The sequence below is a fragment of the Medicago sativa genome, chromosome 8 (assembly GCF_051527215.1).
Source record: "Medicago sativa cultivar Bolivia chromosome 8, Bolivia_mono, whole genome shotgun sequence".
Classification (NCBI taxonomy): domain Eukaryota; kingdom Viridiplantae; phylum Streptophyta; class Magnoliopsida; order Fabales; family Fabaceae; genus Medicago; species Medicago sativa.
Genome location: NC_140756.1, coordinates 32,857,777 through 32,872,416, shown reverse-complemented (window position 1 = coordinate 32,872,416; position 14,640 = coordinate 32,857,777). Strand labels below are relative to the sequence as shown.

At 30.7% G+C, this 14,640-nt stretch overlaps 1 protein-coding gene across 1 annotated transcript; it reads left to right on the top strand.

The window, feature by feature from the left end:
* Positions 1-1,828: 1,828 nt before the first annotated feature.
* Positions 1,829-6,525, top strand: LOC146898549 (protein ZINC INDUCED FACILITATOR-LIKE 1-like). The gene is made up of 18 exons (XM_085732498.1): positions 1,829-1,926; positions 2,047-2,240; positions 2,519-2,559; positions 3,236-3,296; positions 3,383-3,485; positions 3,580-3,682; positions 3,776-3,829; positions 3,915-3,977; positions 4,223-4,272; positions 4,382-4,457; positions 4,752-4,931; positions 5,031-5,118; positions 5,213-5,298; positions 5,390-5,497; positions 5,617-5,661; positions 5,753-5,841; positions 5,974-6,017; positions 6,281-6,525. Exons 2-18 carry the CDS (start codon positions 2,090-2,092, stop codon positions 6,391-6,393), a joined length of 1,455 nt encoding a protein of 484 aa, XP_085588624.1. The 5' UTR covers positions 1,829-1,926; positions 2,047-2,089; the 3' UTR covers positions 6,394-6,525.
* Positions 6,526-14,640: the final 8,115 nt, after the last annotated feature.

Genomic DNA, 14,640 nt, shown 5'->3' with positions numbered 1-14,640 from the left:
ATTTTCATTGTTAATATAAGTTAATGTGACATCGTATAGAAGGATTAAAAATAAAATATGATATATTGTTAAGATCAAAACATATTTAACATAAGTTTTTTTTTTTTTTTGTCAAATAGTGTCTAGTGATTGGATCTCACACATTTTAAATGTAGAGAAGTGAGATGTCTGGGGTTCGAACCTCGATCCCTGCATATATTATGCAGTGTTCCTATTAATTGAGCTAAACTCACCGAGACATTTAACATAAGTTCACCGAGACATTTAACATAAGTTTCTATTTCATATAAATATATATACAATTCGTTTTTAATTTCTCTATTTATTTATTTTTTAAGAAATTAAACTAACCTACTCAATTTTTTTAATCCTTCTATTTAGTTCCACGTGTGCAACTTTTTAACAATAAATACTAAATGATATGTTAAAGGAAAATATTTGGCCGACCGTAAGAAACATTTTAGAGGATTAAAAACGAAAAAATGCTTAAATATAGAGGCAAAAACCCATTTAATTCAATTTATAATATGCCAAAAAGTGAAAGGAACACTACCCCGGTTTTCTTTTATTTAATTATTATATACGCTCTTAATGAAGGTACGACACTGGTGTCTCGATTTATATTGCCTTCAATTTTCAAATACAAAATTATTTAGTACTCACTTTTTTTTTTTTTGAGGAATTATTTAGTACTCACTTTTTTTTTATTTAGTACTCACTAGAGACCAAAGTTATTTATAGTACTCGCTATAGACAACTTCGACCATTTTGTTTGGTTCCACAAACAACGACAAATGTTGATATTAGGATTTTTTTTTTTAATATATGAAATTCATACAGTCATTTTAATTTAAAAGATTAAGTGACAAAGCACCTATGAAGCCCGGCCTGGATACTCCAAAAGGGAGACGTATCCGATACGGATACGTATCAAATACCGATATTCCATGAATACTCGTGGATACGTACCCACGAAGTATCAAAATTAATTATTTTAATTTAAAAAAAATATTTGATCGAATACTTATTTATATGATATCCACAGTTACACAAAGATACTTATAAAATACTTCAAAGATATGTATCCTGTAAAAGATGAAGAGTAAAAAAGTGAGACAATGCTGTGAAAATTTAGTGGGAAATGTATATGATTCAATTTTATAAGAAAACTTTACAATTTTTTTATTTTGATCACATGTGTTATTTTTTAAAAATTGCGAGTTTTATAATAGTATGATAATGAAGAGTAATCAATACTGATTTTCTTCAAGTATTTTACATGCATATAAGTTTTATTATAAAAAATTTGTTAACGTATCTTAGTCGTATCGTACCTGCATCCGTATCATGTCTTTGGGCTTCATAGCAAAACACACACAATAAATAAATGCAAGAAGTATGGAATTGCCGACTCGATTTATCATATCAAATGTCTTTACCGTCTTTAAAAATTTGCGTTATATATATATATATATATATATATATATATATATATATGATTAAACAAATATTATAACTTTTATACAGTAACTTAGCATAACCATTGCGTTAAAGATCATGAGAGATATTTGAACTATTATTTATAAGTGAGATAAATTTTCGCCTCAAAAACCGGTTATACGAGGTTGTGTTAGAACCAATCACAAATTTTAAAATTGTATCAGAGTCTCCTCTAAAATTCATTGGAGCTCTCAAATTTCTGTTATCGGATCACCTACCATTTATGTACGTATCAGGTCGAAAAGTATTGAGCGTGAGAGAGTGTGTTAAAGAATTAAAGATGACCTCAACAAGTGTTTAAAAGCTAGCTAGACTAATCCTCATCTTACAAACCCCGACTTCTCTGACATACATAAGGTGCATGTGAGACTAGGCCTAGTGTTGTTCGTTCCCATTCATTGAGCTCCATAAGTTTCTCAAGGAACTGTATGTTTATTTATCTGCTCAATCATTGTTTTTTTTCCTTAAAATAAAGTGCAAAACAAAAGCACTGTCTTTGATAAATCACTTTCTAATCAATCTTTTTTCTACATGTTTCATATAAAGTGATATATAGAAAAAAGGGAAGGAATTGAATTCTGTAACAAACATGGAGGAGGAGCATATGAGAGAGCCATTGTTGGAGAAGAAGCAATACTATGAGGATTGTCCTGGTTGTAAGGTTGAACAAGCAAATGAGCTTAATGAAGGAGTATCCATTACAAAGCTTTTGATTATATGGATGGTGGTTTTATCTGCTAGTAAGCATTATTCAACTTCTTGTTTTATTTTTTCCATTTGTAGAATCATTGTTCTTTGATACTTTTTGTTTATATGTGATTCTTGTGAGTACACACTACACAGTTTGTTGATGCTACTGTTCTAAGTTCTTAGTACGGTTTGAAAATCTTGTTTTCTTAATTTGTTGTGTCACGGGGATTTCCTTTTGAATAAGTTATGTAAGGATAATTTAACTTATTGCCATGTCCTATGTACCTTTGTTCTTCTCTATCTAACTTTTTTGTCTTGTCATTTTCAGCTCTTCCCACATCATCTCTCTTTCCCTTCCTTTATTTCATGGTGAGTTTATTTATCCAGGACTTATTCTATACCTTTCACAAGATTACTACACTGATGTTGTTACATTTGTTATTTCTTAAAGGTTATCTAAATGAACACATAACAAGATGATTTTATTTATATATTTTGTGTTTCAATTTTGAAGTTTGATTTCAGTATTACTTTTCATATATTTATGATAAAAAAAAATAGTAGTGCATACTCTCTTCAATCTGCACATCAGTTTTTGAAAGGACTTGCTAATTGCTTCTCTATGGAACTTAATCTAATATATTTGTTCGATTAATTTTGACAAAAATTGGAGAAGGGAGAAAATTATTATTAAATAAAGTGGCACTGATAACTATTTTACAATCGTCTTTCAAACTATTTGAACTTCGTCTCTTGAGATTACATGGTCAAAGTCTTACCACTGATGCATCATGGATCGATATTTTTCCTAGTCGTTTCCTGTATTTCAATAAATAAATGAGTATCACTTCACTGTTTATTCATCATTCTTGTATATGGTACAAACAATTGGTTCCATGATGTAAATTTCTTGTTTCTTAATTATTTTCCTTTTGTTTTGTCATATCTTGTGAAATACTCAAAAACTGAAATATTTGATTAGTATTTAACTCTAAACTGATTGATTCAATAATACAATTCTCAATAATGCAACATTTATTTTTAGGTAAGGGACTTCAATATTGCAGAAGAAGAAGCTGATATTAGTTACTATGCTGGTTATATTGGTAACATTATTTTTAGTATTTCCATTCATTTAAGTCTTTTATCATTGTTATAAGTTCTTCATTGATGAAGATTGAAAATGCTGTAGGATCTTCATACATGCTTGGAAGATGTTTCACAGCTGTATTATGGGGAATGGTTTCAGATCGCTATGGTCGAAAACCTGTATTAATAATGGGGATTATCGCAGTGTAAGTAGTATCTAACAGTGAATGAGATTCTTTGTTTAAGTTATATATGTTGTGTGATTTCTCCCACAATTGTTCATGTTTTACTTGATTTCAGTGTCATCTTCAACACATTATTCGGCCTTAGTACGGGTTTTTGGATGGCTATTGTCACGAGATTTCTTCTCGGAGGTTTAAATGGCGTGCTTGGACCAGTGAAGGTACATGTCATAATTTGCATGCATAACTTGTTGAATCTCATTCAAATTTCAATGTAGATATATATGTATTTGACAAACTTCATCATTATACAGGCCTATGCTACTGAACTTTTTCGAGAAGAGCACCAAGCTATAGGACTTTCTACCGTAAGTCTCAACAATTCTTCTGTCTAATATTAGTTTTTAATGCTGCATTTCCATCATAATAATTCAAAGTGTGATATGATTTCAGGTTAGTGCAGCTTGGGGCATAGGTTTAATTGTTGGCCCAGCAATAGGAGGCTATTTGGCTCAGGTATTATTTTTATTCTTTGCATTATCAAGTATAAAATACATCTTGAAGAAATTCTTGAATTTTTACATGCACATAAGATTACATTATTTGAAATGCATTTGGCATATTGTGCATGTCTTGAATATTTTGCAATCTGACATTTTCTTGTGTGTGTTCTTGGGCCTATTTTCCTTATAAGTGGCACACATTCATGTGCACATTTTTCATTTTTTTAACTAATACTTTTGTGAAATTTTTTCTCACAGCCTGTAGACAAATACCCAAATATATTTCCAAAAAACTCCTTTTGGGATAAGTAAGTGGACTTTTCTTGCTTTTTAAGTTTATAAACCTAAATAATTCAACTATGGCTTCCATCTTGTGTTTCTATCAGTTTATGCTTTATTGTTATTTCAATTATGCAGGTTCCCATACTTCTTGCCCTGCTTTACAATATCAGCACTTGCACTAACAGTAGCAATCGTCTGCATCTGGATTCCGGTATGCATCTTAGATATTATAATCGATCTTCATTATATGCAAAAAAAATAAAATAAAATTGTTTCTGTCTTCATGTTTTGTGGCTTTTACTTAAACACTTTTATGACGACGCTTTATCATTTATTTAAACGATTTTATTTACAATTTCATCTTTCTTTATTCTAATAAATAATTGAAGCGGACAGAAACATCAATGCTCATATCCATGATAATACAAAATGATTTCTTTGTTTTTTCTAGGTTATATAGTCTTCTCTGCTCCCTCATCAATTATAGTTATTAAACTATTTGCAGGAAACACTTCACAATCACAATGGTGGCAAAGAGTCCAAAGGTGATGCCGAAGCTTTAGAAAATGGAAGCAGCAAAGAAAAGACAGTCCAAAAGAATGAAAACCTCTTTTTGAATTGGCCTTTAATGTCATCTATCATTGCTTATTGCGTCGTCTCTCTTCATGATATTGCTTATCAAGAGGTAAATTTCTAATTATTTAGGTTAAAAATGGTATATGCAATTGTAAATCTCCTTTAATTCATATAAGTTAAAAACATCTATTCATGTTGCTTTCTTTAGGTTTTCTCATTATGGGCTACTAGTCCTCTGAGGCTAGGGGGTTTGAAGTTTACAACTGATGATGTTGGTGATGTTCTTTCAATTTCAGGTGCATCTTTGAAACTTATAATAAATATATATCATTGTTTGGCATGGATAATTAGATATATTTTTGTATAGTTACTAACTTGTGAAATTATTAGGAGTTGCACTTTGCATCTACCAACTTTTCATATACCCATATGTGGAAAAAGCTTGTGGACCTATTGTCTTGGCCCGCATCACTGGGGTCAGTTTTCATCCAATTGTTGTTGAGAAATATGCATTTCATTGATTGTTATTTGAAATATGTTATGTTACTATGGTTGTTTCTTATGCAGATTATTTCCATACCACTTTTGCAAAGTTATCCCTTCATAGCAATGTTGTCAGGCATAACCTTATACATTGTGATTAGTATTGCTTCCATACTTAAGAATGTTATTGCTGTAAGTGAATCTCTTTAAATGGATTATTTAATAAACCAAAATTCAGTTTAATTGATTGAGAAAATGTTCTTTGTATAACAAATTTGACTCTTTGTATTATATTTAATGGACTGACTTAGGTGACGATTACAACGGGATTATTCCTTGTACAAAATCGAGTCGTGGTAAGTATATTTCATTGATTGTGTTTTGTTTCCTCACAAATTTTGATATTATTAGTTGTTGATGGAATTGTGACATTGATTTGGAAAACAGGAACAACATCAAAGAGGAGCAGCTAATGGAATTTCTATGACAGCAATGTCTCTATTCAAAGCTGTTGGACCTGCTGCAGGTGGTACAATGTGAGTAGTCTGAATCTAATTTCTTCTTCATTAGTAGAATTTTTTATCTACATGTTTTTTTACTACACTTGAGTTATATGCTATTAAAAATAATTCTCAATGTTCTTTTTCTTATGATCTTGGTTAACACAGATTAACTTGGTCACAAAAGCGTATGGATGCTTCTTTCCTACCAGGTTTGATCCTCAACTGTAAACAATCATCATTTATCTAGCTAAATTGAGAAAATTTCATTTTCAACTTTTTGAGAAATAAATTGGTACAATGTCCAATACATAATTTCTATTTTTAGTATACTAGAGCACATGTTAGCAATTCATTTTTTCACCCTTATAACATTTATGTACCAAATTTAAGAATATCTTTGCTATTTGAACTTTTATTAATCCCATCTTTTGGTGTATTACTTGAGAACTTACTATTACACATTTAACTGCAGGAACTCAAATGGTGTTTTTCTTCCTTAATTTAGTAGAAGGACTTGGAATACTATTGATGTGTAAACCATTTCTTGGTGAAAAGAAGAAAACAAACTCACACGAGTTACATTGATATTACCTATATCACTTTCCCTTGCGTACGCATGGGTCAATTTGTTTAATTTAGGAGAATATATAACAACTTGAACTTTATGTTATTCATGCAACAAATTAATATGTTGTCATAAGGACCTCTTTCTTCTTATCCATATGTCTATTCATTATAAACATCAACAAAGAACTAATTTCAAAATAGTTCAAAGAAGATGAAAAAGTATGTGAGAACTGAGAATTAGTTTGACACCTATATTTGATGACCACAAATGTGGATGAAAAGGATGGACTACACCAAACGTGACGTTAAGAAACTAACTAGAGTTAAAATTTCACAATCTAATTCATATGTTGCTCCTCAATAATATCAACAACCCTAATGACACTTTTAACCACTAAGAACACCAATAGAGTATGGGATATTTGGCTTTTTTTTAAAGGGGATATTTGACAAAAAAAATTAGTGTTTGGGGTTCAAACCCCGGAACCTTGCATATATTATGCATTGTTCTTGTCAACAACTGAGTTAAGCTCACGAGATATTTGAAACTTGACTCGTAGATAATAAAGTATACAAGTTAGTAGTTTACTAGTTTTATATATATATTCTCTTGTAACATTTTGTAACGTAAGGCGATTGCTAATTTATTGAAACCCTAGTCGTCTTTGTTAGTTTCTTTGTTATTTTCTCTGATTATCTATATCGTTAACCTGACATCAAGAGCTTTTGTTTGATCTGCCTTGAATTATTTGTAGCTTCCATTGTTGAGTTCCCAAAAATTTGAGAAACAAGTGTATTTCGTTTGATTGTGGGATCAATTTCGTCAGTCAATTTTGTTTGTATCTCGCTCTCTGCAAATCAGGTTCAGTTAGCTTTTTTGTTTGATTTCACGGATTAGCTTACTTTGTTTCTCTCCACATGTGATTCTCATATTTGGTGGGTTTGTTCGGGCGAAGCTCTCTCATTTTTTGAGTTATCTTTTTATTGGGTATACGACTTCTTCTTTTGTTATTGGATTGGATATTAGTTGGCTTCATTACATTATCATGTTTCTTGGTTTACGGTGATTTGCTTTGGAATTCTTGGTGTTCCGTTTGCACATGTTACTGCTTCTCTATTTTGGTTTTAAATTTTTTATGATAGTTGGGTTTAAAGAGGTGGTGGTGGATGTCAAATTAAAGGCAATTGTTGATTTAGGTATGAAAATATTTTAAATGATGGTTCGTTGGGTCATTTGGATGTCACATTAAAGTATAGAATTTTATTATAAAAAAAAATAAAAAATAAAAAAAAGTTTACAAATTTCCTAGTTACACTCTATTTAATTCTTGTTACACTCTAAAATGACAAAATTATCTTCAAGTAGGTCATGTAAACTGAATTTAAGTGTACATATTTAAACTAAAATTCACCCACAAACAATGATTCTACTTAATCTTATTTTAATTGGGTACATGTAAACTCAATTTACATGTAATTACTTAAACTGAATCTAAGTTAACCTCAATATTTAAATGAATGTTTACTTAAATTTAATTAAAGTTAACGTGTGACGCACCATCAAACACATGTCGCTTGTAGAGTGCAAAACATTTCAACACATTGAACAACAAGAAAAAAAATAGAAACTCAGCATCATTGAAGAAAAGAAGAAATTTACTTACCTATATGCAAAGAAGAAATTCACTTACCTATATGCAATAGAATATGGATGATAGACGTTTTGATTCATTCTTTAATATTTTATTGAGTTTGATTGAATATCCATAATGTTTGTATGTGAAAGATGGTGAAAGTTTAGACTAACAATTAATCAGAGTTTTGAGAAAATTTATATAAAAGAGAAATTTTGGTATTATTGTAAAATTTTAAGTAAATTTGGGTGTAACCAGAAATATATGGAGTGTGACTAGAAAAATTCTAAAGTTTATGATAGTTGGGTCTTTGTTGGTTTCTATTCCAGCGCTAGTGTGTTGATTTACCGATGCCATTTTAGTTTATTGTAGAGTTGATTATGTGTTTGGTTAGTCATTGTTTTGGTTGTTGATTCTTCTGAATAATTGTACTTTTTCCTATTAATTTTTCTAATTGATTGCACTTGTCCCTACTGACTCTTCTGATTGCACTTCTCTCTATTGATTCTTCTGATTGATTGTACTTCTCCCTAGTGATTATTTTGATTGATTGCACTTCTCACTTTTGATTCTTCTGATTGATTGCACTTGTCCCTATTGGTTCTTCTGATTAATTGCACTTCCCTTTTGATTCTTCTTATTGATTGCACTTCTTCCTATTGGTCCTTCTGATGATTGCACTTCTCCCTTTCGATTCTTCTGATTGATTGCACTTCTCGCTGTTGGTTCTTGTGTATGGTTGCTTCTCCATGCTGGTTCTTTTGGATGGTTTGATTTGACTTGGTTCGTTTGGATGGTTTCTCTCCTTGCCTGGTTGATGGAGATGATTCTTGCTGCTATCTATATGTTGATAACTCACTTTGGTTGCTACTCTACATTGGTTATGCCATCAGCTGCTTTGGTTTATTTTTAGGTTAATTTGTAACAAGCTTAAAGCTTGGTAATTAAGCTTTAGCTTGAGGGGTATAGTGTTGAAACTTTATATTATTTAGTATGTTTTTTGCAATTTGTTTGACAAACTCATAATGTTTCTTGTTAATGCATCATGAATTTGAAGGTAGGTGTTAGATAATAAACTATTGAGCTTCAATCATTGGACCTTTATATTACTAAGTTAGTAGTACATTAGGTTTTATATATATTCTTGTGTAACCTTTTGAAATGTATTGCTATTTTATTGGAACCTTAGCCGTCTTTGTTAATCTCTCGGATTATCTATATTGTTAACATTGACAACCGTATCTATATTTTGCATTGTGCCTCTGTATGGCATCGTATCTTTTCTATACTTTTTGGATGTAAAAATTAATATAAAATTTTACTGCAAATATGAATTATAAAATATTGTGTGGTTTGGCAGGACCCAATTTGAAGTTTTTTATGGGTGGTATGGATATTTAAAAAATTGTTAAATATGTTTTTTATCCCTATAAATATATCAAATTTTCATTTTAGTCCCCTAAAATTTTTGTTAGAATTTTCGTTCACCAAAAGTTTTTCATGGCCACTTTTGATCCTTACTGTTTAGGCAACTCGTTTCTACACTACATATTTTTTAATAAATTTTTTGAGAAATACGTAGAATATTTTGACAATGTCTCCAGGAAAAAAATAGATATTTTTAACAAAACATTAACTACAAAAAAAAGTTTTTATGTTTTTTGTACTTAAAAATTCAAATTTAATTCATAGTTTGTTAAAGATATTCTTTTTTTTTTTTGAGAGATTGGCAAAATGTTCCACACATTTCTGCAAAGTTTCATTAAAATATATGAAGGTTAGACATGGGTTGACTAAAAAGTAGGGATCAAAATTGGTGATGGAAATTTTGTAGGAACTAAAAGTCAAACAAAAAAATTAGGGGGACTAAAATGAAAAGTTTGTATATTTACGGGGACTAAAACCATACTTAACCCTTTAAAAAAATATAGTTTTGGTTTAAATAATTGGAAAATGTAAAGTAATATAATGTATTTTATGAGGCATATTTATACCTCTCATATGAGTGGCATAGATGTGGGTACTCTAGAAAGTCTGCAACAAACTCTTTCTCACCCTAACACCTCTCTCTCATGTAAGAGGAGAGAAACTTCTCATTGCCCTTTTTGGTCAACTTTAACAAAAGTAGAAAACTATAGACATTAAAATCATCCACAATAAAGAAATTTATTTTTTATATTTAAATGGGTCTAATGTGTACACACCATTTATTTATATGTATTCAATCTCTTCAATCTAGCACGTCACGCAAATTTCTTAAACGAGACTTATTAATCATCTGTCAATAATTATATATCATTACATTTTACTATTTTAATCTTTAAAAAGAGTGAGTCCCACAAAGAAAGGATACCTATTTGAGACTTTGTGCTCACTAGGTACCCAAAATTATTTGTTTCTATCCTATCATGGACTGAATTTCGGATGGGTTTTCTTGAACTCATCGCGATTTCAAATAAAATATTTCGGGTTTCATACCAATGCTCGAAGCAGCTCCTCTATTCGCGGAACTACAACTAAACATGGAGCTTATCTGGTTACCTTAATAAATGGAGGTACATCATAAGTACTAAGTCTTAAACATGAGAGATGTGCATTCACCATCCCCAATAAGGAAGTCTTAATATCAAAAGACTAAGCATGTCCATTACGGGAGAAAAAGAAACTGTCTATTGAAAAGAGGTGCTCTACTAAGTCTTCTATCTCTCTTTTGAGACACACACATTTATTATTAAATATTGATATGTAATAGTATATAATTATTGATAGATAATATAAAGTTATTGTTGTGACTCGGATGATATAAAGTTATTGTTGAAACTCACCCTACACAAAGTGGACCACACAAAAAAAAAATCTTGTCCTTAATGATTTCAGATTGTATAATCTGAAACATCCCTCACCCTACACAAAGCATGAAGTTTCTCTCATTTTCACATATTATTGAATTATTTCGGATTATATAATCTGAAACGTTTGGAAAAGTTTCAGATTATATAATATGAACCAAGTCAGAGTTTTGGACGGTAGAGGAAACTCATGGAACACTTTTTCAAAGGGTTTTAACAACTTTAATGGTTGGTAAGACCCCCCTTTAAACACGTGTTTTGACTCAGCATTAAGTGTCATTACACTCTATGCACCCATTTTTCACAAATTTCCCATATAAATACCCTTCAAACCTTCATCATTTCTCACATCATCATCTCACACTCTCTCCTTTTCTTCCTTCTACAATAATTTGTTTCCATCGTTGGTCTTACAACAAAAATGCTACTTTAGAAATTCAGGGATTGTATGAACGGTCAACGGGGTCAGTGACGCGCTGCAAAGAAGCACGATCTGTCTGGGTGTGAGGTTGGTCTACTTGGTGTAAGGTTGACCATCAAGGTCCCTTTCGTCCTAGAAAGGAAACAAAACTTACCCTAGCCCTATCCAGGGATTGTATGAACGGTCAATGGGGTCAGTGATGCGCTGCAAAGAAGCATGATCTGTCTGGGTGTCAGGTTGGTCTGCTTGGGTGTAAGGTTGACCATCAAGGTCCCTTTCGTCCTAGAAAGGAAACAAACCTTACCCTAGCCCTATCCCCCCCCCCCCCCCCCCCCCCCATCACCATATATGTCTCCTTAACTTTATCCTTCCCCCTCCATCTTCTAGTGCTGCAGTTTTAGTTTTAGGTGTTAAAATATTTTATGTAATAAGCTTTAAGCTTCAACTTTATTGTAAATGTATTGATATAATAATAAAATGAGATTTTTTTGTATCATTTTGTTCTTTTAATTTTGTTTATATCTGCATTTATATTATGTTTATGTCATCGAAATAATATAATCACAGTATAAATAAACCACAATCTCTTTAAAATTCTGAACAAGGCTATTTTCGGATTATATAATCCGAAAATTTCTGGCAATATAATTCGGATTATATAATCTAAACCAGACGTATTTTGGGGGAAAAAAAAAATAGGGCGCGCAAGAAACATGTAGGATGGGAAAAGTAACAGTCATTTTGTTTTATTGCTTACTAGTTGGTTCTGACAGTTGTGTGGTTGTTGTATTCTGGATGGTGCATACCCAAGATGATGGTTGATGCCTTTTTTGGTTCTGATATTTTAGTTGTAGAGATTGCATACACAAGAGAGAGAAATTCAAATCCACGTGTCTTATTGGTATAGCCTATACCGTATTGGGGAACAGTAAGAACTTTGTATATGGTATTGCATGAAAGTCTAGTCCTTTTTTAGTTCACATCACGCTAATTCAAAGTCATATTACTTAATATTTAATCTTTCAATTTCCTTCCAATTTCACAACAAATGTTCCAACAAAAGTGTAACAAAAATATTAGGGAATTAAAACACAGTTGATATATTTATAGTGACTAAAAACATATTTAATTATCAGTTAAAAGACTGCATTATAAATTTGGCTTTACAGGTGCTACCATGACACACATTCAATCATTACCAGTAAAGTGAAAAGGAAAACAATATGTATTGTTAATTTAGGGGTGTAAGTGGTTCGGACAAAACCGATAAAACCGAAAATTCAAACCTAACCAAACCGAATTCATTCACTTTCTGCCATCATCATCTCATATCGTCACTCACACTCTATTTCGTTTCTACTAAAAAAAAACACTGGCCGTCAGTCACACCTAACTCATCGTTCCTCACCGCCGCTGGGATCGTCCATCTCTTGTTAGTTTTATCATGTTAGTTACACAAAGTAGTTTGAAAAATAGAGAACATGACGAACAAACTTCTACGAAATATTTGAGTATGTTGTATGCATGAAATACAAATTTGTGAAAATATGGATTTTTTTTAATTGTATTTTTAAACAAACCGATCAATCGAACCGATCCAAAACCGACTAGTTTGGTTCGGTTTCTTTTTTTAAAAAACAGTAAAAACTAAACCAATCCGAATTGATGTAGATTTCATTGATTCAAACATTTTTTGACCAAAAATTGATCCAAACCGAACAGTTACACCCTAGTTAATGTGCATAATAAGCGAAAGGAAATTTCCCATCTTTTTCTTTTATTTAAAATGAATGTAGGTGTCTAAATTCAAAGTCTACAATTTTCATAAATATAATTTATTTTTTTGAGGAAATAAATATAATTTATTACTCCCTCAAAAAAAATATAATTTATTACTACCACTTAATTTGTGAAAGTATTTTCTATTTTTGTTTTTATAAATATGCGTTCATTTTAATTTATAGGAATGATTTACTTTTGAAAATGTTGTAAAATCTTTGGCATTTTTATTCTTTCCAAAAACATCCACATAATTGTTTTACTTCAAAAGTTTAATATCTCTTTATTAGAAAATCAAATTAACACATAAAAATAGCAAATATTTCTTAGAGTAAATGGGCTGATCACATCACATAAAGAGACAAAGTAAGGATCTCGACTAAACATGCAATTCTGTAAGGTTCAATTGATTTATGCTATATGAAATATCCCAAATTTAATAATTTTAATTAACCAAGTTTGAAATACATTATCAAAAAAATTTGATCTTATTTCAAAAAAAAAAAATCGATGTTAATTCAACTATTCATAATTTCATATTAACGGACACTCCTCCGTAACAAAATATATTCAAAGTATTTTTTTTTTCACAAAGGTAATAGAATTATTTGGGTAAAAAAATTAAATATAATAGTAGTATTTCTATTTAGTTTAAATAGAAATTATTAAATTTCTCAAGAACCTGTATGTCCATTTGTAGGTGTGCCCCATTTATTTAATGGCAAAACAAAAACACTGTCTTTGATATAAGATTTTCTGATTAAGATATTGCTTCATGTTACATGTGAATTGTGAAGTGATATAGAAAAAAAGGAAGAAGTGGAATTCTGTTAGAAACATGGAGAAAGAGCCATTGTTGGAGAAGAAGCAATACTATGAAGATTGTCCTGGTTGTAAGGTTGAACAAGCTAAAGAGCTTAATCAAGGGCTATCCATAATAAATCTTGTGATTATTTGGATGGTTGTGGTATCTGCTAGTAAGCATTGAAATTCTTGTTTTACATTTCTACATAAATATGTTACAATTCTGTTCTATGTTCTTAGTACTTTATGCTATGTCTTATGTGTCTTTGTCCTTTCTCTGATGTAACTAACTTTTTTTTTTGTCATTTTCAGCTTTGCCTGCAACTTCTCTCTTTCCCTTCCTTTATTTCATGGTCAGTTTATCTACCTTCTCTCATGTTGTCACATTTTTATTTCTAAGAAGTTGCCTCAATGAACACGTTTTTATTCCATGAATCATTTTTCGATTGATTCACCGTTTTCCTAATCCTTTGTGACAATTCAAGGAATGAACTAGTATCAGTTCACTCACTGTTAAATAATCTTTTTTTATATCGTACAAACTATTGGTTCTATAATGCTTGTATATTGCACTGTGATAAACTTATTAATGCACAATAATACAATCCTTAATAATGCAATATTTTCAGGTAAGGGATTTCAATGTTGCAAAAGAAGAAGCTGATATAAGTTATTATGCTGGTTATGTTGGTACGATTTTCTTTTTGTTTTAGTATTTCCTAGAAGAATATTATCGTTGATTTATGTTCTTCATTGAAGATGATTGAAAATGCTGTAG